We start from the raw sequence: 27,245 nt of genomic DNA, 5'->3' as shown, positions 1-27,245 counted from the left end.
GTATTGTATAATTCTGTATATTTCACTTCTGATGTTTAAAAAGGTATTACTGCCTCCTGGCATTGTAAATGAGGTGTATATGCCGGTACCATCATTCTCAACTGGCGGGCACTTTACCATTATTCGTGCATGCACCATGCCTCAATATAGTTCATGTTGTATATTAATTCATTGGAATTACGAAGCGCAAATGTGCTGGAGATATCCTTTATATAGGTAATCAGCTGCACTTAGGTATCGAAGTTGATCATATGGAGCTACTTCGATCCTTCAAACATAATCTGGACTTGTAGGGTTTTTATTCTTTGTGCACGGTACAATTCCCATTGCTTATATATCATGTATCTCCTCCTCATATTGCACTTTCAAATTTTAATATATTTTATACTGGGGACACTGATAATACAGTACTTTAATTGTTGCCAGAATGACCTTGGAATACATTTTAAGGGCTAACTAATTGAATTTTCATGCCGCTGCGCTGATTGTAGCACCAACCTGAAGTAGAACCACAATTGTTCATCAGTCACTGCATACAGCGTGTCCACACTGACAACACAATACTTATATTGTGTCTACCATTCCCTGCAAATATAGTGTAAGGGCTGGAGAATGGGAGGTGTTGCCACAACTGGAGAAGCAGCATGTAATTTTCGTTCTTGAGCCCTCGCGCTGTACACAGAGGGAATAGTGACAAACATGGAAGTAATATATTGACTGTGCACACTTGTAATCGAGCCCCTTACTAGAGATTTCGGTTCCACTTTACAGTTGTGCCACAACTAGCACATAAGAATGTTTTGACGCTTGGTATAAAATACTAACAAGCTATTGTATTTGATCTTACCATGGCCTCACAACCAGTGTAGCAGCATATAATTTCAATTATTCAGTAAATACACGGTTTATGCAAGTAATTTGTGCAAAATAATGTTTTATTTGCCTCTTAATACAGTGGAAGAGCTGACGAATGGGACATTCATGCTGCTGGGTGTGGCACAACTGTAAAGTGGAACCAAAATCTCTGGTAAGGGGCTCTGTTAAAAGCATGCACAGTCAATATATTACTTCCACGTTTGTCACTATTCCCTCTGTATACAGCGCAAGGGCTCAAGAACAAAAATTACATGCTGCTTCTCCAGTTGTGGCAACAGCTTCCATTCTTCATCCCTTACACTATATTTGCAGGGAATGGTAGACAAAATATAATTATTGTGTTGTGAATGTGGACACACTGTATGCAGTCACTGACAAACGATTGTGGTTCTACTTCAAAATTGTGCTATGATTAGCGCAGTGGCATGAACATTTAATTAGTCAGCCCTTAAAATGTATTCCAAGGTAATTCTGGCAACAATTGAAGTACTGTATTATTGCTGCATTTCTATGCGCCAAGTTAATCTTAGACAATTCTCTGTATGTGATATACAACAATGATAATTAGAAAATGTCCACACTCAATCAGTAACTACCATATGGACGATTGTGCAATGCGCATTGGCACGTCGAGTACACGATGAACATGGACATGTCTAGGTAAGTAATTGCCATGTTAGGAGTCTGGTTATAATTTCCGGTGGCATGAGAACGTTATGTGATGAGAAGTTTATATATTTGCCCTTCGCAAATTTTTCTCTTTCTTTCTTACCATCACCTTCACTCGTGGTTTTTCGCCTCTATCGGCGTTCACCGTCCATAATGGTGGCCACCTTCTCCTTCGTCATTGTGTCTTCTCCCTTTCCCATGGATTTGATGGTTGGTGGTTCCTCATCTCTATGGGCGTTCATCATTGATGATGGTGGCTACCGTTATACATCGTCCTTTTTTTGATCTGCTCTTACTTACTTTTTCTTTTGGCCTTTGGTTGGTGGTTCCTTGTCTCTATGGGCGTTCATCATCAATGATGGTGGCTACCTTTTTCTGTTGTCCTTTTTTTGATCATCTCATACTTACTTTTTCTTCTTTTGGACTTTGGTTGGTGGTTCCTCGTCTCTATGGGCATTCATCATCGATGATGGTGGCTACCGTTATCTGTCGTATTTTTTTCTTCTCCTACTTACTTTTTTCTTTCTTTTGGACTTTGGTTGGTAGTTTCTCGCTTCTATGGGTGTACATCCTCAATGATGATGATGACTACCTTTGTTCGTTGTTGTGGGCTATTTGTGCCCAGTTTCCATTCGACTTTCGTTCACTAGCACTGCCGTGTCACTGCTCCTCTCCCTTTTGGCTTTAATGAATGGTGAGTAATTGCCTCTATGGTTATTGAACGTGGAAGACAGCAACCCCACTGGATTGATCACGTGTCGTTGCTCATGTTCTATGTCCTGTTCCTATCTATGTTGATTCCATTTATCATGTTATATGTAGACTATAGAAACACAACTTTGAACTTTGGTTCAGTAGTGTTCAATCCCTATGTTGCTGATATGTCAACTAATTGATAAGATAAACTAGCCATAGACTCATCTTAAATAGCACTACAATTTTCATCAAGATACATAATGATAATAACAACTTGTGTTTGGCCAAACTCATCAGTATGTATTTTTATTTTGCTCAAATTACTACTGATTAACAAAATACGACTCACAACAGACTTGTCTCAACTAGTATTACAAGGATAATGCCAACTTTTATTTTTTTTTGCATTTTTCAGAGACTTACTGGTGTTGGGGTTTTATTTAGCTTTATCTCTCTCAAATGACCGCCAATTAACAAGGTGAGACTAGCAGTATATTTGTCTTTAGTACTACTACAACATTCATTAAGATATCTAAGTGTGTAGTACCAATCGTTCATGTCATACCCATGGGTATACCCTCTATGAGTGTGGGCATGAGTAGCCATCTCTGGTATTCATGAATAAACCCACACCCACCAGTGTGGGTGTGGGTTTTTGGTGGGTGTGGGTGGGGGTATCACTACAGATACCTATGGGTATACCCATATCATTCCCTAGTTATGATGCTAGGTCATGTGCAGACTGGGATGATCTAATCAGCGACAACCACGATAGTGGTACCAATTGCTGAGGTTCTTTGGCTCCTACAGACAAGCAGGAATTACATATGCTTGCATAGCTCGGTAGATGCCAAGGGTTTATGGGCGATTATAGTAAGTTACAGACAGAAGGGTTCTTCTGAAGGTACAGATCAAATGTTGAGCAGGTAGCTTTAGCAGGACAAGAAGTTCAAGGTAAAACCCAGGAAGATTAAAGTAAGGAACATCTACTTTAATCTTCAACCTTATATAAGGCTACTCTATCATGTCTAAGCTCAGCTTGAAACTGGGTTCTAATCTGCTTATCTATCGAGTCAGAGATACCATGCATGAGGCAGGCTTCTATCTAAGATAGGACCATGAGGTGTCCTTCTATCAGTGCATGAGGCAACATGAGGCTTGCCTTCTATCTTGATAACATAAATAGGTCTTCTAGACCTATGTCATATGTGGTTCAGACCGCTCATCTAAGCCGGCATCTTCCGGGCTTTATCTTCTTCTATCTTCTATCATTGAGGCCTAAAGGCCTGTGTATTGTATTATTGCTGTGCAAGGTGGCAGAGAGCAGGGTGGTAGCTGGGGGCTCATGTAGCATACTGTAACACCTGAAAGCTTCAGACAGTGATTCACTCATGCTTTCAATCAAGGAAATTACAGATATTAAGTCCCAGTTCAAAGCTATTGAATCAACAGAATGGAAGTGCAACGAGTACACCCTTGTACAAGTGTTGCTCCATGCATTACCAGACTTCTATGCTCCGCTCTCACAACTTATCCTCCATAGTGCTGATGCAAACACTGGAAAGTTGACACTTGAAGGTGTTGTTAATCAGGTCCAAAACTCTGAACAGTACTATGCAAGCTTTGGATCAGACAACCCACATGCGCATCACACTGTCATGGCGGCCAGAGCTATCAAACCAGGGAAGCCAGCTGAGCATCTGAAGCCGAAGGAGCTCGATGTTACCAAGGGTGACAAATGGGAACTTTCATGGTGTTCTACATGTGGCCCTGCAAATGCATAGGACATATTTGGCATAATTGCCGCATGCATCTAGCAAAGACAGATTCCCCAAACACATCAGCAAAAATTTCATTGTCAACCTCACAGATCACTGATCTGCCAACTCCTGCTCTAGCGCAACATAATATTGTCCCATCATTCCTTCGCCTACCCATACACAAAGCCAGCCTTTCTAATGCGAGTCATAGTTCCCTCACCTTCCATGTAGATTCTGCTGCAACCGCACATATGGAGTCTGACTACTCTCTTTTCATGCACTACTCTCCCTATAATCCACTTTTAACCGGCTCATCCATATGGATATCTGGGGATCCATTGACACTGCAACTGCATCTGGAGAAACATATTTTGTTGCCTTCACTGACAACTTCTCCCAATACTCGACATTCTACCTCATTAAACACAAGAGCAATGTGCTCTCACATCTATGACAATATATTGCTTGGATCGAAAATCAATGGCAGGGAGTATATCTCTGGCGCTGTCATTTACTTCCTGCATGATAATGGTATTGAGCACGAACTCATAATGTCATACACTGCAGAACAGAATGGGGTTGTGGAATGAGGCCATCAAACTATTGTCACCCATGCCCTGAGTGCGCATCATTAGAGTGGATATCCTCGATTTTTTTGGGGATATGCTACCTTGAATTCAGCATATATCAATAATCTCCTTCCTTTATCAGCTATCGAAGAGAAGACACCTTTTGAGCTTTTACATGGATATCCACCGGATGTATCACACTTGTGTCCATTTGGTTGCCTGGCTTTTGCACACATCCCCGATGCCACGTGACACAAATATGATTATGTGTCACGACAGTGCTTTCTGTTGGGACACATGAAGGACACTGGCTATTTGTTGTGGGATCCAGCAGTGTGTAGGACGATGTGGTCTCGTAATGTTCATTTTGACGAAAGTATTTTTTATGGAATGCCTAACTCAATGATTTCTCCACTTGTAGGGCTCTATAATCAGCACATTCAAGCACGGAAACCTATCAGTACACCGATTGTGGTGATGGAACCAAAACAAGACCCAAGGAATAATTCGGAGATTTTGGTCCCTGAGATTACCATTGAAACAACAATGCTAAGACCAACTGTTTCAGTGGGAGTTCCAATGCTTGCAGCTTCTGTATCATCCAGAGAACCACTCCTTCCTTTCCCACAACCTGATGACAATGCAACAGATGCCAATATAACATCAACTGTCGAAGACCTACTACAGAACGCCTTGATCTCAGAACCACTACCACACCAATCAACTTGTCAGTGCATTGAGGCCACACTCCCTCTCCCATGTTCGGTTGCAATCCAAGCCAAACCTACTGTTCCTGTCAATCGACAATGGACCTATGTACCAATAGACACACACACAGGTACTGAAAATCAGGATGACGAGTTGTTAGAAACCAATATTGAACATTCTGCTATGCTGGTATCCCCTCCGAAACTTGTTGATGGACAGAAACAACCCCCACAGACATCATCCCAAGCATGCATATCTACTAAAGAGTCAGCCTATTGGGAAAGTGCCATGGTTGAAGAGCTAGCATTGTTACAGGAAAAGGGCACTGGCATTCTTGCCCCCCTTCCTACCGGTCGAAAGGCAGTTGGTTTACGCTAGGTATATGCCTACAAATATGATGAAAGTGGTCAGATTGTGCGTTATAAGGCACATCTTGTAGCACAGGGATTTTCACAGATTGAGGACCTTGATTATACTGAAACCTTTGTACCAGTTGCAAAATACGATATCACATGTGTGTTTCTCTCAATGGTAGCAAAATTTGATCTCAAACTCAATCAAATGGATGTCAATATAGGGTTTATCAATGGCGAACTCGACGAGGACATATACATGCGCCAGTCACCAGGTTTTGAGGATCCCGTGTACTCAGATTGGGTTTGGAAACTTTTGAAAGCTATCTATGGCTTGAAGCAAGCTGTGTGCCAGTGGAAGAAAACACTTTATGATTATCTATGGAAAGAGGGTTTTGATTTTGTGCATAGCAACACAGATTACAGCTTATATGTTCTACATAAAGGCAACAAAACCATCTGGTTGCTCATCTATGTTAATAACATGTTACTTACCTCTAACTGCAGGCAGTTCTTCAACGATTTCAAGGGCACACTGAGTAAGTGTTTTAAAATGACGGACCTGGGAGAAGCACACCATTTTCTAGGAATGCATATCACATGAGACCGTCCAAAACAACTCCTCCAAATCAACCAAATGGCCTTCCTAGAACAAATCCTCACTAAGACAGGAATGTCAGATTGTTGCCCTGCATCAACACCTCTAGTACCAGGTATTTCATTGTCCAAAAGTACAGCTCCCCTTACCGATGCAGAGAAACACCAATTCGCATTCCTCCCATATGCTTGCACCATTGGCGAACTCAACTTTGCTATGCGAGTTAATTGTCCTGATATCGCATATGTGGTATCCACGTTGTCGAAGCTTTTAAGCAATCCTGGCACTGAACATTACCACCAGCTTCATCATCTACTCCAGTACATTCATGGAATGGCTCAGTACTCTCTGTCTTTTGGTCTATCTGACCAAGAACTTACAGGCTATTCAGATTCAGATTTTGCATCTGACAAAGACGACAGTCAGTCAATTGGTGGATATGTCTATTATCTCTTTGGTTCCTCCATCAGTTGGCGATCTCAGAAGTGGCTTGACACAACAGTGGCAAAATTTTATTTGTCTCATGTCTGGTACAATAATCTGGGAAAATAAAGCATGAGATATGCAGACCTATATATAGCAAGGGTCAACAAAATTACAACAGAAGAGGTGGATTTCTTTAGAAGGAACCATTTTGTTCCTTCTGAGGGCAAATGCCAAATCGTCCCTGTTGGATTCATAGTTATCATTCCAATCATTTCTTTGCTGTCATTTTCGACTATCAGCAATGGATAGCATATATCCTTGGTTGCTATATTTCCAACTCTGCAATGGACGTCAATGGGGTTGATCTGCTTCAGAACTGATGGAATCAGCGCAATATGATACTTCTTTTCATAAGGAATATATGTTCAAACACAATTCCTTTGTCTGTGTCCACACCAGCCATCAATATAGTGATAGTCCTGCATTATAAGTTGACCTTGAAAGAGATGCAATTAAGTTTTCAGAAGATGAGATAGAAACCTCACTGGACATTGACAGTATCATTTGGATGACAAAAGTGTTCCGATGCAGAGGGTCTGTGAGGATTTATGTCACTTTGTCTTTTTAAACCAAGCCTGGTATGTTCAAGCACAACCATGCATACATCAACATCACAATTCTGCAGTCTGAAGAAGATGCTGATGCTCCTGGTGGGCAAAAGGAATAGCTATCCAAAAGATTCCCCATGTCTGTGATCTCTCACACCTCCATTGGGCACATATCTTCTGCTTTCTCAATGCTCAATCTTTATATTGCCTTCCTGAGAATAATACACTAATACCCAGTGAACAGTCATAGAATTATGCTGATGCCAAATGTCTTGAATATCTTTTAAAATATAATACTACTACCATCCATAGGGGACTCCACTGATGTTAACTGGGCTCCTTACCTTAAGCACACTTTGGATGAGGCAAGAGGTAGAGATGGACACAAAGGTGGATAGAGACCTCCAAAAATGATATCACTCTCTAATGATGACTTTAGAGATGTGCAGGACCATATGGAAGCTTGCATACATGATGGAGAGGGGGAGCTCAGCATGTATAAGTCATCATTCTTCATTCTAGAGGGAAAGGAAATCAAGCTTCTCACAAAAAACGACAGAGGAGGCACTTCTCAGAACCAGAAGAGGCTCTGCTTCACAATCTTTCTGATCTTAGCTGGGAATATATGATAAACAGGAGACATGGAGAGTTGCTGGTAGACATCAGCATCTCATTTACTCCTCACTCACCAGAGGTTCCAGTCAGTGGTTTATGGAGATTAGATTCATTGGAGGTATTATTTGGTGCAGGTGGCTATAAGTGTGGCGAGATGCATCATCACAACATGCTCTTCAGATATGGCGCACTTCAGACAGAGATACAACAGGAGAGATCCCAGAAGATGCATATTGCATTCAGGAGCATTTATTGTGGACCTTGCACATCCTTCTTGGTGACTAGCAGGCTAATTGATGGTCTTCCCGGCAACAAGACACTGTTCTCTGTGCTCATGTGAGAGACAGATATCATCATAATACTCAGGACTAATGCCATCGAGATCAGGGAGTTGATTAATCGGCCAGAGTTAGAGTATATCATGAAAACTCTAGCTCCATTGAATGCACCAGAGGACATAGTCATCCAGATTGTAGCATGTGAGTAATAGAGATGAATCTCTGATGACAGAGGTCTGGTATTCATGACTTACTTGGAAGATGGTGAAGGTCTTGCAAACAAGGTGAGCAACTTGGCAAATCAGTATGTGCATATATTGATTACAGTATCACAGGCTAGGTGGCCATTCTATACTTCCAGAGCCCAGTAAATCATAGACTGGTATTCAGGCACATATCTGGTCATGATTTGCACAAGTGTGTTCAGCATGGGTAACATTTATCTACACATCTGAGTTGTCATTCACCAGAAGACTCCTTAGAAATGACGAAGATAATTCAGGCTCAAGGAAGAGGTGATAGAGATGGCCGGCCAGTGAGGTGCTATATCTTGCCATTGTTCACCCCTTCTAAAATCACTATTGGACGATGGAAGGTGGACCACAAAGGCCTGTGGTACACGAAGGACTATATATACCATTATGGTTTGAGGTGTTGTTTTCGCTATGGGTTGACCCTCTACATTGACGGCAAGGGAATTAAGTGCAGACAGCATACATAAGTTAGAGCAGTGTACAAATGAGTAAGCTAGTTATGTGCATGAAATCTAAGATAGTCCAACTGCTAAGCCACAAGAGTTAATATATAGCTAACTAGGACGATCAGCTTCATTTAAGCCGGTAAGATAGATCTAAAAGGCAAAGAGTGAGGCATGAACTAAGGCAGCCATGGGAAGTGACTTATGCCAGAGGTATGAATCATATGATCTCTGAATGTCAGTTTGAGAGGAAAGAAGCTACAGAGGCTAAATCATTAAGGAATAGGCAGAAATAAAATAAGAAATTGACACACCATTGACCGTCTGTACCGAGGCATCGCTGCAAGGAACTCAAGTAACAAATTGTATTGTTGGCTGACCACTCGTGCTCATGTCACTGGCAACAGGCACTGGATGTACCAGATGTCATGTAGACCTATATAGTGCACTGTAACTCACATAGCTTCACACCAAAAGGTTCTGGCCATATACATGAGTAATGTGAGTGGTGAATGCAGACAATCTGCATGATGAAATGCAAGAGCAAAGGCTACCCATTGCTGTATCATTGATTCTGGAAAATCAGTATAAGTCAGTTAGCAACAATAAAGCATAAGAAATGAGTGTTAAAGAGATGTTTGCTTTGAGTAGAGTAATGACAAAGCTTGTGATGCAACTCTAGTTGCCAGTGTGCGCAGTAGAGCATTTGTTCTTTAGCAGTTTTCCCAGGGTGCCTTGGCACTCAGGGACCTAGAGGGTGCAAGTTAATAGCAGATGTTCATGGATCAGTGCCTAGGCAACTGAAAGTGTCTGATGTGATGTGGAGCCATGCAAAATGCATGTATTGGCCTCTGGAATGAGCAGGCATCCCGATGATACTATCTGCATAATGAACAGTGATGGACAGAACATGATATTTGACATGTGTTGTCCTAAGTGATGATAGTGGTTGAAGATGAGGAGAGACAGATTACCTAAGCTGTGAGGCAGTTTATCGTTCTAGGGTTGACCTATATTATTATTATTATTATATTGCCCAAAAGTGTTAAGATTAGGGTCAGGTAAATATATGGAAAGAAAAGAATGTGTCTCAATACAGATCATCAAATGCAGGCAGGTCCACTTAATGGTCCTGCCTGGGGTCTCATGATCTGCCAAGAATATGCTGAATGGTATGCAGGATTCATTAGGAAACTAGGGTTTTCCCTGATTTGACTGATATGACTGTATGACATGACTAGTCTGATGTCAGATCTATCAGAGCATTACGATGTAAAACTAAAAGTCAATCAGTAATATCATATACAAAATGATCACAGTCCAACAGAATACCATAATGGTCAAACATATCAGACAAAGTAGTCAATCCTATTCACAGACTATCGTGGTTGTCAAACACAGTAGGCTAGGCAGGATATCAGTCTCTCAGGACCACTGGACAATCAAATATATCAGACCAAGTCAGAACACAGTTCTAACAGACTTTCAATATTGTCAGACCTATCAGATACATCATAAGCACATATATACAACATAACTGAAGTTAGACACATCAGTGTGATCAAGCACTCAGATATTCAGCCTATCTGATGGTGCAGACACCTCAATAATAGCAGAGTCCCAGTCTGGCATATATTTTCAGTTATCACAATGTCAATATTGATAGATTCAAATAATATCAGACAGCTCAGGTATTTCAATGCAATTCTGCAGTTCCAGTCTCTCCATGTATCAGAATATCTAGTAGATACTTGCTTGTGAGTGATCATGATGGTAGGTGGGTATATTCACACAGATTCCAAATCACAATTGACAACCCAGTGCTGCACCGAAATCTGCACTGGCTGCCAGTGGAACAGGTATGTACTAGTTAACTTCTTCCTGTTTTTTAATTGATTAAGTCAAAATTAAGGCTCACTTGCATCTGGAAATACTATCCATCCAGGCGGTTTTGAGGTTGAGCTCAATGATGATGAGCAGCCTGGACCTGATCAAGGAGAATAAGACCCTCTGTTGACATGTGTTGAAGTAATCAAGGTATTTTTCTTTTCTTCTTTTTGCGTGTCTTTCAGCACACTAACTACTCATTTATCTTTACTTTAGAATCCTCTCTCCAACAAGGCAGCCCAAGCAACCTCTACAGCAACATCAACTCGCCCTACCCCCAATGAGCCTCTTTTGTGTTCTTCTTCCAATGCACTTCCTTCGTGTCCTTCCTCCAAAGCACCTCCTTCTCATCCTCCTTCGAAAGTGTTGATTTCGAACCATACTTTCGGAGAACCTCAGTTCTCACATGTGCTTGATGAACAGGCTGGGATAGGAGACCAGGAGCAAGTGGGCAGTAGATCTGGTGAGACTGACATGAGAAAGGGCGAGGACATGCACTACTTGGGAAACAAGGTTCCTCCCCAGAACCTGAGAGGGCGAGACCATACATGTGGAAGGTGCATATTTTTTTAATCTGTAACCCATTAATCTCACTAATCACAACCTTTCAGCTTAAAGTAGTTGGTCACACAATCACTCATCCTTCTCCTGAACATCAGAGCTCAGCAACCAATTCCATGCAAACAGATCGATTGAAGACTAGCTACAGCAAGGTAATTCAACTCCCTTTTGTCTCTCACTTTTACTAATATCTATGTAGTCTAATGAGTGTCATAACAACAGGGCCACAGGACATCAGAAGCAACAAGGGAAAAACAATGCTACCTCTCACAAAGTAAGGTTTATTTTTACTCTTTGACTTCACTGATGTTTTCTTAGTCTGTGACAAATGCACCATGGTCCACACACAACAACAGCAAAGACAATGACGACAATGACGACAATGACAGCAGTGGCAACAGCAAATCATTGCAAGTGCCACATACTTGTGTCAAATTCATAAAGAACAACCTTCCCCCAGGCTTGCCCCATGATTTTGATGCCCTCATTGTGCCGATGTGGATTGATTTTATTTCCACCCTCGACAACATGTGAGATATATCCGATTTTGCTGACAAGATGCAAAGGATATGGGACCAGCCATCAAGCACACTGTTTCCAAGTTAAAGGACCCAGTATACAAAATTGTAAGTGCTTACTTTAACTTGTGCAGGCTGTTGTAACTACTTTGACTATGCAGTTGATGCAATGAGCATATGACTATCGCAGCGACTTTGGAGAGCGCACAAAGATCGTAATCGCAAAGTATATTGAGGAACAAGGCTGGACATCTGACGAGATTCAACAAGTAGTTGCATACATAGTTCCCGAGGAAATTACATTGGTCAACAAGAAGGGACAGAAGGTCTTCATCAATCCTCCAATTTATCCTTACATGTGGAAAGAGTGTCGTGGAGACGAGAAAGATCCCGACACAAGTACCACAACTTTATACCGAGCCAATTACTGATGTCGTTGACAGAATTATTATGGTGCTTTCGAGGACCAATGCATCCTTGATACATTTGTGCTATATCTTGAGCATGTTCACTGCCTCCCAACTACATACTGTTCTGGAAACATGCCGAAGGGCACACTGTCTATCGCCACAGTCACAGTACGTCTTATTCCTTGCTCAAGATACCATCATGCTGATATTTGTCTATAGGTCGAACAAACATGGAATATGTGGAAGACGAGGCATTTTGTTCAACCAACCAAGGCTTCTCAGCGCCAATTTGCAGAAGGACTCTGGAGCTACAGCACAGAGCTCATCATGGAGTCCATTGACGGAGCCACTCATTGTGAATGGAAGAAGATCTTCAAGGGTGCGGCTCCATTCATCAATGCTCATCGGAAACAACTGACTCAGCGCATGCAGTTACAGGCTAAGGGTAAGGGTGTGAATGGTTGAACTGTCTGTGTAGATGTAGATTCTCATTCGGATTCTGCTTCTGATATCTCGCTCATGGCCTAATACTCGAATTACTCTTCTTTGTCATCGTTTATAGTTTCCCAATGAAGCTGGTGATTTGATGATTTGAGGATTTGCTTAACTGTGTAGTGTTATAGCCTGGGTAGGCTGAATGAATGATTATTATGACATTTTGCCAGGCCTGTTATTCAGATAGTATCGAGGATTCAGTTTGACACCGGCTAGCAATCAGGCTTCATTCTACCTTACATCTGACTACTGCCCTCACTATGCATGCCCAGCATAAATATGTTCCGTCCACAACACTATCAAGTAAGTATTAAATATATCTGATGTCTGTACTGATTAGTATTATGTAGTAGGACCAAGAGCAGTGTCTATGTGACAGATAGACTTATTTGTTTTCAAGAAAGGTGTGTTCTCCTGCTGGCGCATTAGTGACACTGACCAACTCTATAGGGTGTGACAAACATCTGATGCTGCTTGACATCATGGTGAGAGATATTCCACATGCTAAGTTTGTGTTCTTATCATTGTACGTCAGGAATGTTGTCCAGCTGCAACAAGTTCTGAGTGAAGGCATGTGTAGCTGCTGCATAGCTTGAGCTGGAGACTTTGTTGATGATGTCACTCCTGCACAGTTGTGTATTTCTTGTCTAGATTCACGACACAGACCATATTTCACAGTGCCCAGCCACTCTTTGGCGACCTCTTCATTGAAGTTCGCACATCTTCATGTGCACATGCACATATGCAGGTGGTCATGGCCGCTTCACCTTGTCCACTGTCATCCATGTCTCAGTGGCAAGCTCATTTTATCTGGTTAGTGAGTTCTCTTTTTTGCTTTTTTGTCATTCATTCAGACCGTTTCAAGGCCATGCACTGACTGTCTTCCTTGCCATATCTCAGTCGAGGGCATGTGCTAGGTTTTCATATTCACGCTTCATCATTATTCAATGTCCAGATATTGACTACATATATATACATATGTAGTAGACTGTTGTCAAGCATACTATACATGCTGTGGAGATACAAGTGTCGCTTCAGTGAAGAAATGTTTTTATTCAGATTTTGTGTAGTTCTAGGATGTATTAGTGTCATCTAGAACATATTGACAATTTATTGATATATAATCCTTTTTCATCCTGTGTAACATGAGCCTAGTAGTGTGCCTTGCCAACTGTGGAAAGCAGGTATGTTTTTGTCCGACCTGGAAATTTCACAGTGGTCTTACTTTTCACAGAGACACAAGAAAAGAAGCAAATGATATGCAATCATATGTGATGCACTACCCACTACACAAAATCTCGATATTTCTGATCCTTTTCATTACATAATACTATACCAAGTGTGCAATCACCATAAAAGTAGTTGTATCATTACTAGTGTCTGACACTGATTACCATATCCCCTAATATGTATCTGAATTTCATGTATAAAATGACCTTTACCTTTAAGGAGTGTTTTATTGCTATTAGTTATGGTCCATTTGTGATGGATCTTGTCAACATGAATTTTTTCAACATGCTCCAATACCATCACTGGAATACCAAACATAGCAGCTGTCAATAGCAAAGATAAAAAATGAATATTTCAGTTTCATTTGCGTCCCTCAATTGAATGGGTCCACATCAGACAAGCTTCTGGAAAACCGTAGTAGTTGAGAAACTGATGATAACCTTTCCAGCAAATTAAAACTAAATTTTCGCAGTGCTGATCCTGTCACTTACGTAAAATATTCCATATCCTTCCTGTTATTTTATGTGAGTCGGTCACTTCGCAACCCTTTCTGGCCTTGCTAACTATGATTTTATTCTGGCAATTCGATTTGTGATATCAGATGTATCAATATGTATATCCATATGGTTTGATTCCTCTTGTTTATGTACCAATGTGTCCATAGCTCGCAGGCATCTCTGAGTCACACCTTGCAATTGGTGGAAAGATGACCACACTGATTGCTGCATGGCTTGTTAACACTTACAACACTTCTTTAATACATTGCGCGATACCAATCATCAATGCATCACTAGCACTGTCTGTCGAGAGTGAGCTGAACTAATCCTGCTGCATATATCACACTTCCTTTGCCCATATTTAATACATACAGTGGCTTCAAAAAGTGTCCGAATGTTTATGCATTTTCAAGTAATTGGGTAATGGAAAGCCAGGACTCAATGATAACAAAGAGGTATAGGGACGTGTCTGGAAGCCCTATATCCTATCTCAAATTTGAGATATTCATTGTGAGAATCCAACCATATATGTGCAAGATATGGTAATTTCAAATACATGACTCATTCGGACACTTTTTGACTTTATATTTAACCAAGACTATTTTACAATTCTAGTACTTGGTGTTACCACCTTTGGCTTTAATAACTACTGCAATCCTCCTAGGCATACTTTCTATCAATTTCTGACACTCCTCTTTAGCAATCTTTTCCCACTCTGCTGCAACTCTCTCCCATAGTTCAAATAGCCCCTTTGGAGGATCTTGATAGGTAGCAAGTAGTCTTTTGAGTAATTCCCAGAGATGTTCAATTGGATTCAGATCTAGAGACTGTGCTGGCCATGATAGAACATTGATATCATGGTCTTCAAACCATTTTGTGGCCAGTTTTGAGGTGTGCTTGGGGTCATTATCTTGTTGAAAGATGATGTCTTCTTCATCAATCCCTGACTCCTGCATGCTTTTGAGTAGACACTCCTCTAGAATGGAGATGTACTGCTCTGCATTCATCCTTCCTTCTACCTCACAAAGAACTCCCACACCATTCCATCCCATACAACTCCATACCATCATGTTTCCTCCTCCAAACTTCAGTGTACCCTTGACTTCCCTTTCTCCTAATGGTTCTCCTGCCTTTTTCCACACATATTCCTGGCCATCTGACCTCATTCTATTGATTTTGTTTTATCTGACCAAATAACCTTCTTCCAGTCTTCCACAGTCCAATGTTGGTGCTGTAAAGCAAAGGCTAGCCTTCTTTTTCTATGAGCTACAGAGAGAAGAGGTTTTTTCTGCTTGGTTACAGCCTTGAGATTGGCTGCCTTGAGGGTGTTTCTAACAGTTTGGATTGAGACAGGAGTGGAGATGATGGAATTAATGAACTTGGTAGCTTGAGTAGCATTTGAAGTCTTTCTTTTGAGCAGAGGAGATGGTTTCATAATGATTATGCTGAATGTCATAATCTTATGTGGGTTTATATATTCAAATGATATTAAAATCAGACCATATCAGTATTATGACACCACTTTAATTAAGAATATAATGTATAAATGGTCTGATTTTGTAATTTTAATGAAAAGTCAAAAAAGTGTCAGAATGAGTCATGTATTTGAAATTACCATATCTTGCCCATATATGGTTGGATTCTCGCAATGAATATCTCAAATTCGAGACAGGATATAGGGCTTCCAGACACGTCCCTATACCTCTTTGTTATCATTGAGTCCTGGCTTTCCATTACCCAATTACTTGAAAATGCATAAACATTCAGACACTTTTTTGAGCCACTGTATACTCCACATGTGCTGGATGGCAGGGAAGATATGAGGACCAATGTTAGGTGGGGGTTGAGATACTTATACAGTGTTATATGGTTTCTGAGGACCTTTCCAATCATTGCAACAGGACCGCGTGTGTTTGGAATAATAGTGTGATTTTTCTCTTTGGTAGCAGTGAAAGTGTCTATGTTGGATAGGCAACATAAAACTGATACAGCTCGAGATTGAGGTCCAGTTGATGGTCAAAGATCTGGCGCTGGTTGAGGAGAGCAAGATGTATAGACAGGACAAATGACTCAAACTCAGCCTGAGCCGATGGAGTGTCTGGATAAAGGCACGCCTATTGACTTTTAGACTTGCAGAATTGAGCAAAGGAATATGACAGACCTGGAGGTATTCATTAAGCATAACTATGATCTGGTTCTCATTTGGAAGCATGAAAATATCAACCAGTGGACCTATGACAGCATTAAGACCTTGCAAGGCAGCTCTAGGAATAAATGGGTTCTCCTCTCTGACATTGTCTCCCATAAGTGCATTCACATGGAACAGCACAGTGTCAACAAGAGACTGAATCATGTCAACATAAATCTTAGCTGGTACAAGAATGTAGCTCACATTATCAGCCCAATATTGTGTGACAAGCACTATGTGAGGTCCTTCTGGATCACTCACTGTCCACGTGATGAACATTTTGATAAGAATTATTGTCCCACCAACCTTCACTGCCCAACCAAGACTGAGCATACAACTCCACAACACTTGACCATTGCTGAAGTCGATGCCAAAGATCTTCATGTATGGTGTAGCTGCCACGATGATCTTTTGGAATCCAAAAGTGTCGCACATGAGTGTATCCTCATCCAAGGAAGATGCAGCCAATGCAGTCACAGTAGCATATGAGCTGGTTGTAATGTGTCTAGCCAAGTTTGCCAAGTATTGAGGAAGGTTCTTGGAACAAACATTTTAGCACAAGTAACTCAGGTATACGTGAACCTTGTACCTTGGTATCAGATAACTGACATTGAAGCCACTGTTGGGATTCATTTCTGGCTGGGCTGGTAGAGACTGTTTTTACCTTATCTTATGTTGGTACATTTGTAGCTTACATAATCAAGTTATCTTTTCACCAGTTACCAGTATGAGTCTGAGAGATCAGCAAGATTTCATGATATTTCCTCTACTCTGAGTCTTGAGCCTGGTCCAGAAACCCTTTAGGGTCGAATAGCAGCTAGGTTCTGCAAGACCCAACACATTGTTCAGACTCACCATCTGAATTGTTATACCTTGTAACTGGTGAAAAGATAACTTAATTATGTAAGCTATAAAAGTGCCAACATAAGGTAAGGTAAAAACAGTCTCTACCAGCCCAGCCAGAAATGAATCCCTATACCGCTCAAAGTAACCTTCTTTATCTACACTCAGGAAGTTCTACAAATGCTGTGAATTGGATGGATGCCAGTGCTTCTTCCCAAATCCCCTGCATTTGTCACATTGCCAAAGCTGCATTGAGCCTGTCATGGTGGTCAGCAATGTCACACAAACCAAATATGACCAACAATAATTCAAACAGCGCAATTTTGGACTCTAACACACTTGGCCGACTGGCACAAGTTATAGTGGCGCAAAGGTTGTATCTATTTGTCCCTCCAAAAAATATCTTTGAAATAGTCACCAGTGCACCCGGACATGACACAGGCATATTTGAATAAACCTTTGATATAATTATTATTGAAATATAATATTGATTAAATAAATAAACTGTAAGGGAATTAGCAGCACAGTGCGAAGAGAACATGAGGCATAGTAGTCAGTGAGTTTGTGATAAAATGAGTGCTGTCATGCATGAACTACTGTTGTACAATGAGTCTTGCAAGTAAACTATCAAAGGTGATGCAGTGCCTGCAAGATAATGGCCTGTCCACCTCAACCTTCATGAGTGGCATTCTCGAAAGCAGCCATGTTGAACACCAGGACGCAAAAATTTCACTGACGTCTAACACGAGTCAGTTGTGCACGTTGCTGAATGCTAACAAAGACTCACATCCATCCATATTCTCCTGGGCAATTGCCCTCATGTGTACAGAGTTGTGTCGAGAAGTTGTTGAACTCGGTTTCCAAGAGCATGGCCTTCATTTCTGAGCATCATCAGCGACCGTGGAACAACTCGAGACACTGCTCATTGATTAACTTTCAACAAAAATGAACACTGTTGCCCCGCACCTTTGGAATCTAATGATGGCCCTTCTTGACAGCAGGGTCAACCGCCAGCGCAAAATGCCAGGTCCCTCGGCTGTGGGGTCACAGATGGCAGACATTGTTGAACAACAAGAGATGGATTTGGGCAAATTCAGTGGAGATAGCATTGGATCAATGAGGCTGGGCGATGAGAGTGATGACAAAAGTGAAGAAGCCTTTGAGGGGCGCCCAAAAAAATGCCAGTGTTGTGCTGCTGAAAGGAACGAGGCACTATTCGTTATTGTAAGTCCCAAGGTGCAGCAGCAGGTATGGTACTGATGGTACTTATTAGAAGGCTGTAGTGGCAATCAGCATATGTTTGCAAAGCTCGAACAAAAAGTGCAACTACTTACAGGGTTGGATGGGATTCTTCATGAAGTCAACTTCTGTGCCAGAGAAAGTGGTTGAGGTTTTGGCTCATGCAGGTCTTTCAATCAGCTTGTCGTCAATCCACAATGCAGTAATGTCTGTCTCGAAAGAGATTAGCAGCAAAATCAGGAGTGAAGTATGCACACTTCGAGCAGCCTTCACATACGATAACTTCGACATTGCTTTCAAGACATCTCAACCTACCCTAGAGAACTGGTCCTCATTTGTCAGTGCCACAGCTGCCACTGTTGTCCTGCTTTTCGGTATCGATGAGAGCAACACCATCACATTGAAATGTTCTGCTCAATTATGGGCATCAGACCACAGGAATACATTGCTGTCAGTCACACCGCTGATGAATGAGATGAGAACCATGATGGATCCATACAAGAAGGATACATATAGTCGCCAAATCAATCCGACAAAGCCCAGCCCACAAACTGCAGCATTTGCCTGGCATGTTCAAGCAATTCTCATTAATCAATATCAGAAGTTCAAACATTTCTTGAAGGACCTTGGTGAACCGGAGACCATAAAGAGGATACCCGTGCACATGACCCATCAGATCCCTTGTTGCGTGATGGATATCAAACAATCAATGACAGACGGTAATATTGAGGTCTTAGAGGACCTATTTCGACAGGGTGGGATTGGTGACAAGCGTGACAGCAGTTTCAATGCTGATCATGATGTTGATATGACTGAACGCATCATTTTTGTCCACAGTGACCTTTTGACAAAGGAAAGATTAGACACTGTCCGCAACAGCCGACAAATTAAGTACACACCAAAAAACTGCTTTCAATATGTCATCTTCTTGCTGGGGTTATTCCACTACAAAATGGCATGTGCTGATGCCCTTTGGCATACACATATCCAGCCAAAAGAAGGACATGATGATGAGAATAGCCTGTACCAGCACATAGGCATTCTGCGACCTGATGAAATGGGGAAGATGGTTAGCAAGCCAGGATTCAGACGCATACACAATGTCCTTCATCATGATGTCTGGGCCTCGATACTTAATTGCTGGCAGATCGAGGCACACCACCGAAACACGGTGTGTGCAACACTGGAAAAATTTGCTGAATCAGAGCCAACCTGGGATGTTATCATCACAATGTCACATACCATTGTGCGGAAATATGTGGCAACAACAGACGGCCTGGATGCTGCACAGTCAAAACCAGTGGGACAGCGAGATAAATGGTTTGAAAACCAGACTTTGCATAACCGATATGAGCTGCTGTATTTTGACCTGTGTCAGGCCATGAACACCGGAGACATCGGGAGGGTAGAGGTGTCCTTCCTCCCATGGATATATATTCTCAAAGCTACCAGCAAGCATAAGTACTCGTCACAGATATCCAGATTTCTGAACAACTTACAGTTTAACTGGCCAGAATCATTGAGGTACAAGTTAGTTTGATTAGATGTTAGTGCGCCTGCTAAGCTCAAGTATTGACAGTGACATCATATGAATGAACTTGTTGTGCAATCCAACTGGGAAGAGCGTGACATTCCATGCTATTGATTGGCTTGTTGAGCAAAATAACCTGTACATCAAGGTGATTTTCCCAGGTGGTGGTCCAAACGGCACTCTCGAGCACATCATAAAGGAATCTCCGCTCATTGAAATATACCGGAGTTGCCATGTTACCATGGAAAACACATTTCACTTACAGCACCAAACCATCTGGCACTCAGCGCCGAACAGAGTATGCAGATGGTCCTGTTCTGTCATACTGAATTGTCTTGATGTCGCTTAATTGGAGAGTAGTTTTCATCACAAGATGATGAAAAATGGAGTTCTCCAACAGTATTCCAGCACCCCTTCCAATACCTTCATGAATCAGGCGGTTTTTCAGCTCTTGCCTGAGGAGAGCTTGTGTAGTATCTAAGGTGCGTGGGCCAGAAGGGACACCAATAGAGCTTATCGTTGCATAGAGCAAGAATTTGTCGATGTCGGATTGCCGGGATGATATGGATGACTGCATTGTCCAAGTCAGGTGGTCAACGACCAACTTGTCATTCAGGCATGCTACAACCAATTAGGCACTGGGCAGTGTCCGGGCATGTTCCTTATCTGTCATTATGGATCAAAGGCATCGAAAAACATCTGAGCACTATATAATATAACAATCTATGTATCTATCTGTTGTGAAGCATGGTAAAGTGCATAATAAAGCTGCTTGTTGAAGTACTTGTTCAAGAAAAATGATGCGGAATAATGTGCAGAAGTCTCCTTTGTCAACCGCGCGTCTACTGCAGCTCCCAGCTCAGGTATTATACTGATAAAAGCACACATTTGCTTGAGGAGAACTATGTTACCTACTGGAGTGCCATCTGCATGCTTAGCACGCTTCAATACATGCATCCCAATGGCAGGATGGACTGCGCCAACCTTCAGGTTATGCACATAGCATAGATACTGATCTCGCCAGGTGATATGAGAGCCTCATTGGGCCATTGGATGGATGATAAGCTGCACTTCACAGACAGCGTGCCCTTCCAAGGAGTCACTTCAGCCAGATTGATAAGAATAGAAAAGGACTCACCCCTTAACTCTGACTGGGGCCACTCATACTCTCTATCGACATTGATAAGGACGGCGTCTCATTGGCTTTTCAGCCATCCAGGACATGGTGGAGAGGCATGTAAGGTTTGCACTGGTAAGATGACATGTGGATCATGGAAGGAAACTTCCCGCAAGCGAACTGTGTGCCAAACTTGAACATGATCAAAAGGCAGAGTAGAAGGACGGTCGATTAACAATCTTCTTGAGACTCCAGCCCCATGAATCACATCTCTGTTCCTCACGTCAAGTCGCAAGAAGTTTGAAATAGCATCATGAAGATCCTGTATGTTGAACTCATCTGCGACATCATCAATCTTCATTCCAGTGCAAGTTGGACTATAATTTAGATGGATAGTGGTATTATCAGCGGTAAATGTTCGAGGAGGATGAGGGCTAGGTCCATGAGGTACAGTAGCCGCCTCCTTAGCTTTGATGAAGTAGTTAGTAGTGACATGTGTGCAATTAAGTCCCTCCAGGAGTGCAGTTTGTTGATCAGTAGATGGTTCATCAAACTCAGCAATGTCTTCATTGTCTCCTTCATCCACAGGTAATTCTTTGGGGTCTGGATCAAGGACACCACTCTTCAACGTCATAGCAATCGCAAATCGCCACAGCTTGTCCTGTTGATCTAAATGACGGCAAATCTGAGGATCATAATCATTATTATTGGTTTGTCGTGCAGGGTCCTTGATTTCGGACACATGTGCATGTTCAGTGGCATCCACAGACCACTGGATGAGGGCTCCGACTTTATGTGTGCTGGCAGTGATGCTCTGCATTAGCTCTAGCTTAGGTATATACCAATTATCAATTGTCTTCTTCATACCGGTCTGTGCACCCAACGTCATGATAACATCTTTGTTTCGATGAAAGGTCAAAAGAGATTGGTTGATAGATGCCAATAAATTGTCATCCAGAGAAGGGGATTGTGACATATACCGGTGTAGAAACAACAATACAGAGAGGAACAATGGTGCTCCTAACTGTATCTAAAAATGTTGCAGGTCAAGTGTTGCCTAGTCTGCTATTCTTGAGACGACAAGTGCATTCGACCCTAGGGGAAGCAAGTGCAGCAAAGATCTACAGGTACACGCTGAAGCGAAGCGCGAGAAAGCGCACGCGCGTATGCAGAAATTGATAAAGACTAAGCTTAAGTGATAATATGATGCAAGGTAGGAGAAGGGAGATGCAAAGTGTAGACAAATAGATTTCTACTATACTCTGCTAAGTAGTAAGTGAGTAGTAAGTAGTCAGTTGCAGGAAAAGTCCATTAAAAAGTGTCAAGTCCCTAGTACTATGTACTGCTGGCGCTTATATAGCGCGCCTAAGCGCAGTCATGCGGAGCTGAAGCGCTACCGAGTAGGTATGTAAGATATATATAAGTAAGGGTCCATGATAAAAATAAAGGTGGAATGATATGTAAATGAGAGAAATAGAAATATACGCACTAGGGAGCTTGGTGGACAGTGGATGGATGCTTCTGGATGGCTGGCACTATAGGGCGCTCAAGCACGGGAAAGCTGCGCCTCATATAGAGATAGCTGCGGGTAGCACACTGAGTGACACTACAAGTTTGTGCTATGTACTCCCTAGTGAAAACTGTCATATCAGACCATGAGACACACGAGTCTCTACACCGGACGTCCATAAGGGCACGGATCGCGATCATAAATCGACGAGGGGAACCGGATCCCTCCAAAAAAGTCAGATTGGAGTTTTGGTGTGATGGAGGGATGAGATAATTTGACACTGAATTGTGAGAAGGAGAAGATGCAAAGTTATGAGTCCATAAGATCTCAAAGCGCCAGCATTTGTGAAGAGCACTCACCATTGGGAGCACTAGAAATTCATTGATTGCAGCCATACTAAGGGGAGAACGAAGGAGAAAATCGGTGATTTCCCATTCCTCTTTTGATGCAAAAGGATAGAATAGATTATCCTTTCTGCATTCTGCATACTAATCCGCGTCAAAAAGATCCAAGAATGTCAGGCTGTCTGGAGAGTAACAAGTCCCTGCGCCTTTGTACTGATACCATGGTGAGGAATTGGATTGGGGGACCACCATAATTGTAGAGCTGACTCTGCAAACTGAGAAATGTCCACCATGTTGCGAATAGAACTATGACACAACAATTGAGGCTGACTGAGGTGATGAGTGATGCTGGACTCCTTGCTGAATATTTTCCCGCATTTCAGACATGATATTGACATGGTTATTTGGAAGGAAGGATTTGTTCACACGCTTCAAGCACACTTCTTATCTTTGCCTGTACACCCATTATATGAGTATATATTTACATATGATGGATGATTCTGTAACTTCGTCTCCAAGCTCTTCTGTATTCTCATCTTTGTCTCGCAATTCTTCTCCAAGAACTCAGTCCTTGCGCTCCTATAGTACTCGCTTCAAGTATTGCCTTCAAAGACCTTACAATGTGACATCAGTTGGACACCGCACATCCTGCTCTCCAAACAAAACTTTATCTTCTCAAATGGGATCATGCATTACCAAAGACGAGCACAGCTTATCTCCAGGCCTGCGGTTTGTGAGTTCGTGCATCTGATGTTCCATCTTTGATTGTTCTTATTCATTGCACATAAGGATCTCGACTACCCATTATTTAACCAATCAGACAAGGAAGACCACTCCGACCTTGCACTTGAGGCAGCCCAAGCAAAACGTAGGATTTGTCAAGCCCAAAAAGATCTCGGAGACCACATCTTGGAGCATCACATAGTACTCACTAACCTCCATTGTGGTCGTGTAGAAGCTGTGAACATGCGATTATTGACAGCTGACCTTGACGTGGGATGCATGCATATAGAGCGGAGGAGAAATGGCATTCCAATGTTTATTGGGTACAGGGCTGGTAGTACAAGTTAGGTATGCTAGTTGTATCCTACATTGATACGTACTTGCATAATGTGTATAATGTGTATTGCTTGTACAAACCTGTTGTCCTTGTGGTGTTTGTCCACTTGTTTGCTTGTACTTAGCAACTTGAAATTTTGAATTGCTTGCATGTCTGTAATACCTTGTATAGTTTGTGTAGATTTGTTGTTTGTGTGAAACCTGTCACCAAATTAGTAGTTTGCTGATGCAGATTCGTATCATATTCTCGATCCCGCAGAATTCTATCCCAATGATGTTCCCTACCACAATCCAGCCTCCCAAACATCTCGCCTATGTAGAGTGGTTCACTCGGTTTCCTCCTACACCTGATTCAAACCATGGAATGTTCAAAGTCAGCCGCATTGTGCAATCGGGTGAGAGAGTTGCAAGCATTATACCTGTCGCAAATATCCACCGAAGTGTTCATCTTATTCCAAAGTTCGGACCTGCCACACCTCGTCAATGGACAAGTAGCGAAGTCCTCAAACAATGTAACACTTTTTTGTTAATTCTTATATTGATAGGCATAAATTTGTGTGACAATTAGATAGCACATTATAACTTCATTATAGAATGTTGAAGTTTAGCAAGAAATTATTGATCTTATTCATAGTTTGTAATATTCTTGTCTTTTTATTGAAGTTCACATAATTTGGACTATCTTTGTCTATCTTTGTGCAGGAGGGTTTTCCTGAATCCTGATGAGGGAGACTCATCTATCCACTATCACCCAGTCAAGAACTCAGTACTCAGTGGCTGCACTTCTGGTCGCCTGACTCTAAGAATCCTGCGATTGAAATTGTCAATCCCACATGTATGTCTCCTCAACTGTGCAGGATAGTGTAGGAATAGCGATTCCTTCGGGAGAGAATACTGACGCCTTGAAATCATTTCTCTATCAGAACAATGCAGTCCCGTGGATCGCCGTGCAGAACGTGTCACTAGGAAGAAAATAGTTTCCATGACTCTGACATTTGCTGATCGTTGCAGCCTGCAATACGCGTGCAATGCATCTCAGTACGTCTCAGTTCGATCAATGATGCAAGGGTACATGCTACAAATGGGTGTATTCAATATATGCATCAGTTTGTTGTTTGTTCTTAGGCAACTCCATCAGTGAACCAGTGGACATATGAGAATGTCATATTTAGCTATATATTCCTGACAATCACAACAATCTATGTAAATATGGCGGGGGGTTTTACTTTGGAATATTTGACTTTCCGAAGGAAATACAAGTTTGTAAATCAACTAGCCAAGTTGTCCTACTCTAGATATACCATTTGATGTGTGAGCTAGTCTATGAATGAAAGATGTGACACGAGCCAATGAAGTGGATCACATGTCCATACTGGCCAATGAAAGAAAGATGTAATGCATGCCAATGAAGTGAACCATAGATCCATAATTATCAAGACAAGCACCAAGGTTGCTACTTCGTTGAACTGATACTAATACTTATTTTGTACAGACTCGTATTTTGGTACCAGAATCGAAACACTATGGATGAAATCCCCTGCTGACAAAACCTTCAGAGACAGACGGCAGGGCACGTGGTTCTGGGATTGCCACTGCAGAGCAAATCAGTGCTTTCTGATCAGCATTGGCAAATGCAAATAATATACTCACCTAACATTACAAATTCAAGTAATTGGCGAGGACATAGTAATTCCTGTTTTTCAGAGACTCAACATTCACTCGGTTGTCATTCAGACACGTGACTTTTTCAATGTGTTTGACTTGGATTTGATGATCCGTGAATTACACATTGAAGAACACGATCATAGAGTTTCGAGGAAACGATGAGGTGAGTTTTATGTTCCCTCTAACAGATTATCTGAGTGCTCGCTCAGACACGCGACTTTTTCAATGTGTTTGATTTAGATATGATGATCTGTGAATTGCGCATCAAAGAACACGATCATAGAGTTTCGAGGAAACAACGAGGTGAGTCTTATGTTCCCTCTAACAGATTATCTAAGTGCTCGCTCAGACACGCAACTTTTTCGATGTATTTGACTTAGATATGATGATCCGTGAATTGCGCAACAAAGAACACAATCATTAGAGTTTTGAGAAAACGATGAGGTGCGCCTTATGTTCGCTCTGACAGGTTATCTGAGTGCTCGCTCCAACGAATGCCTTTTTGATGCATGTTTGACAGGGACTCGATGACCCGTGGATTGTACAGTGATGTACAGGTCTGGAGTTTTAAGACAATGACCAAGTATTGCTACTGATTCTACTATCTACACACATATATATTCATACCTCAATGTCAACCACCGTTTTTTGGCCTGTCCAGTGCACCTCTCACATTTGGGTTTGTCAATCAAATACATTCAGTTCAGGGCTGTGGTTAACCTCATCGCCTGAGTATATTATATATTGTAAACTTTTGGCGGCTAATCACCAAGCCATGCAGCCTCTTCTTGTTCATGTAGTCGTCGCTATTGTTGTATAAAAAGTGAATCTACTTGCCACTTGACGGCATTGGACATCACGATGAATTGAGTAACAGTTAGTGTGCTGAATAGTATGGAAATACACTGTTAACCAATCCTTTTTAGTTGGAGATCGTAGGTGACCTCCTCAATCAAGGCACTTACATGTAGGAAACTTTTGATGGTTGAACACCAAACCACACAATGTCTTTTTGTTTGCGAAGTCATCACAACAATTTGGTAGAGAGCGAAATTTTCTCCCACTTTGGATCATTGGACGTCACAATAAATGTGATAGTATTCAGCACATTGAACAACATGGAATGCCATTGGAAATTGCCCTTCAAATGACCTCCGATCTCAAACAAGATATAATGGTGTGCATCATAAAATTTGCAACTAGTAATTAATTATAGCAGACATGAATGATATTAGGCCAATACAGGCAGTAATACTATGGTGAGTTGGGGGGCTAAGGGGGACAATGGACAGAGCACA

At 41.8% G+C, this 27,245-nt stretch overlaps 8 protein-coding genes across 8 annotated transcripts; 6 read left to right on the top strand and 2 right to left on the bottom strand.

Moving 5' to 3' along the window:
* Positions 1-7,295: 7,295 nt before the first annotated feature.
* On the top strand, positions 7,296-8,877 carry F5891DRAFT_984013 (uncharacterized protein; the record flags this gene model as incomplete). The annotated part of the gene is made up of 6 exons (XM_041377390.1): positions 7,296-7,365; positions 7,576-7,653; positions 8,013-8,214; positions 8,245-8,357; positions 8,391-8,440; positions 8,659-8,877. 6 exons carry the CDS (start codon positions 7,296-7,298, stop codon positions 8,875-8,877), a joined length of 732 nt encoding a protein of 243 aa, XP_041221285.1.
* Positions 8,878-10,503: 1,626 nt separating this feature from the next.
* On the top strand, positions 10,504-13,601 carry F5891DRAFT_984012 (uncharacterized protein; the record flags this gene model as incomplete). The annotated part of the gene is made up of 16 exons (XM_041377389.1): positions 10,504-10,610; positions 10,649-10,712; positions 10,957-11,253; positions 11,352-11,453; positions 11,501-11,575; positions 11,620-11,831; positions 12,010-12,145; positions 12,263-12,397; positions 12,449-12,674; positions 12,853-12,857; positions 12,997-13,027; positions 13,108-13,128; positions 13,175-13,250; positions 13,403-13,452; positions 13,473-13,541; positions 13,579-13,601. The coding sequence occupies 16 exons, from the start codon at positions 10,504-10,506 to the stop codon at positions 13,599-13,601; spliced, it is 1,629 nt and encodes a 542-aa protein (XP_041221284.1).
* Positions 13,602-16,409: 2,808 nt separating this feature from the next.
* Positions 16,410-17,272, bottom strand: F5891DRAFT_1193876 (uncharacterized protein; the record flags this gene model as incomplete). The annotated part of the gene is made up of 4 exons (XM_041367840.1): positions 16,410-16,565; positions 16,613-16,795; positions 16,844-17,176; positions 17,249-17,272. 4 exons carry the CDS (start codon positions 17,270-17,272, stop codon positions 16,410-16,412), a joined length of 696 nt encoding a protein of 231 aa, XP_041221283.1.
* An 816-nt stretch (positions 17,273-18,088) lies between these two features.
* Positions 18,089-19,694, top strand: F5891DRAFT_928633 (uncharacterized protein; the record flags this gene model as incomplete). Its single annotated transcript, XM_041373918.1, has 3 exons — positions 18,089-18,312; positions 18,580-18,706; positions 18,756-19,694. Coding segments are annotated over 3 exons (1,290 nt in total), but the record flags the coding sequence as incomplete, so codon positions are not given.
* A 258-nt stretch (positions 19,695-19,952) lies between these two features.
* Positions 19,953-20,261, top strand: F5891DRAFT_959702 (uncharacterized protein; the record flags this gene model as incomplete). Its single annotated transcript, XM_041375671.1, has 1 exon — positions 19,953-20,261. One exon carries the CDS (start codon positions 19,953-19,955, stop codon positions 20,259-20,261), a length of 309 nt encoding a protein of 102 aa, XP_041221281.1.
* Positions 20,262-20,313: 52 nt separating this feature from the next.
* F5891DRAFT_959730 (uncharacterized protein) lies at positions 20,314-20,601 on the top strand (the record flags this gene model as incomplete). Its single annotated transcript, XM_041375675.1, has 1 exon — positions 20,314-20,601. One exon carries the CDS (start codon positions 20,314-20,316, stop codon positions 20,599-20,601), a length of 288 nt encoding a protein of 95 aa, XP_041221280.1.
* Positions 20,602-21,448: 847 nt separating this feature from the next.
* Positions 21,449-22,258, bottom strand: F5891DRAFT_1193874 (uncharacterized protein; the record flags this gene model as incomplete). Its single annotated transcript, XM_041367839.1, has 1 exon — positions 21,449-22,258. One exon carries the CDS (start codon positions 22,256-22,258, stop codon positions 21,449-21,451), a length of 810 nt encoding a protein of 269 aa, XP_041221279.1.
* A 2,298-nt stretch (positions 22,259-24,556) lies between these two features.
* Positions 24,557-24,850, top strand: F5891DRAFT_959691 (uncharacterized protein; the record flags this gene model as incomplete). The annotated part of the gene is made up of 1 exon (XM_041375669.1): positions 24,557-24,850. One exon carries the CDS (start codon positions 24,557-24,559, stop codon positions 24,848-24,850), a length of 294 nt encoding a protein of 97 aa, XP_041221278.1.
* Between the last annotated feature and the right edge of the window lie 2,395 nt (positions 24,851-27,245).

This window comes from Suillus fuscotomentosus (genome assembly GCF_016647785.1).
Source record: "Suillus fuscotomentosus strain FC203 chromosome Unknown F5891scaffold_63, whole genome shotgun sequence".
In the NCBI taxonomy this organism is placed as follows: domain Eukaryota; kingdom Fungi; phylum Basidiomycota; class Agaricomycetes; order Boletales; family Suillaceae; genus Suillus; species Suillus fuscotomentosus.
This window is presented reverse-complemented; position numbering and strand designations above follow the sequence as displayed.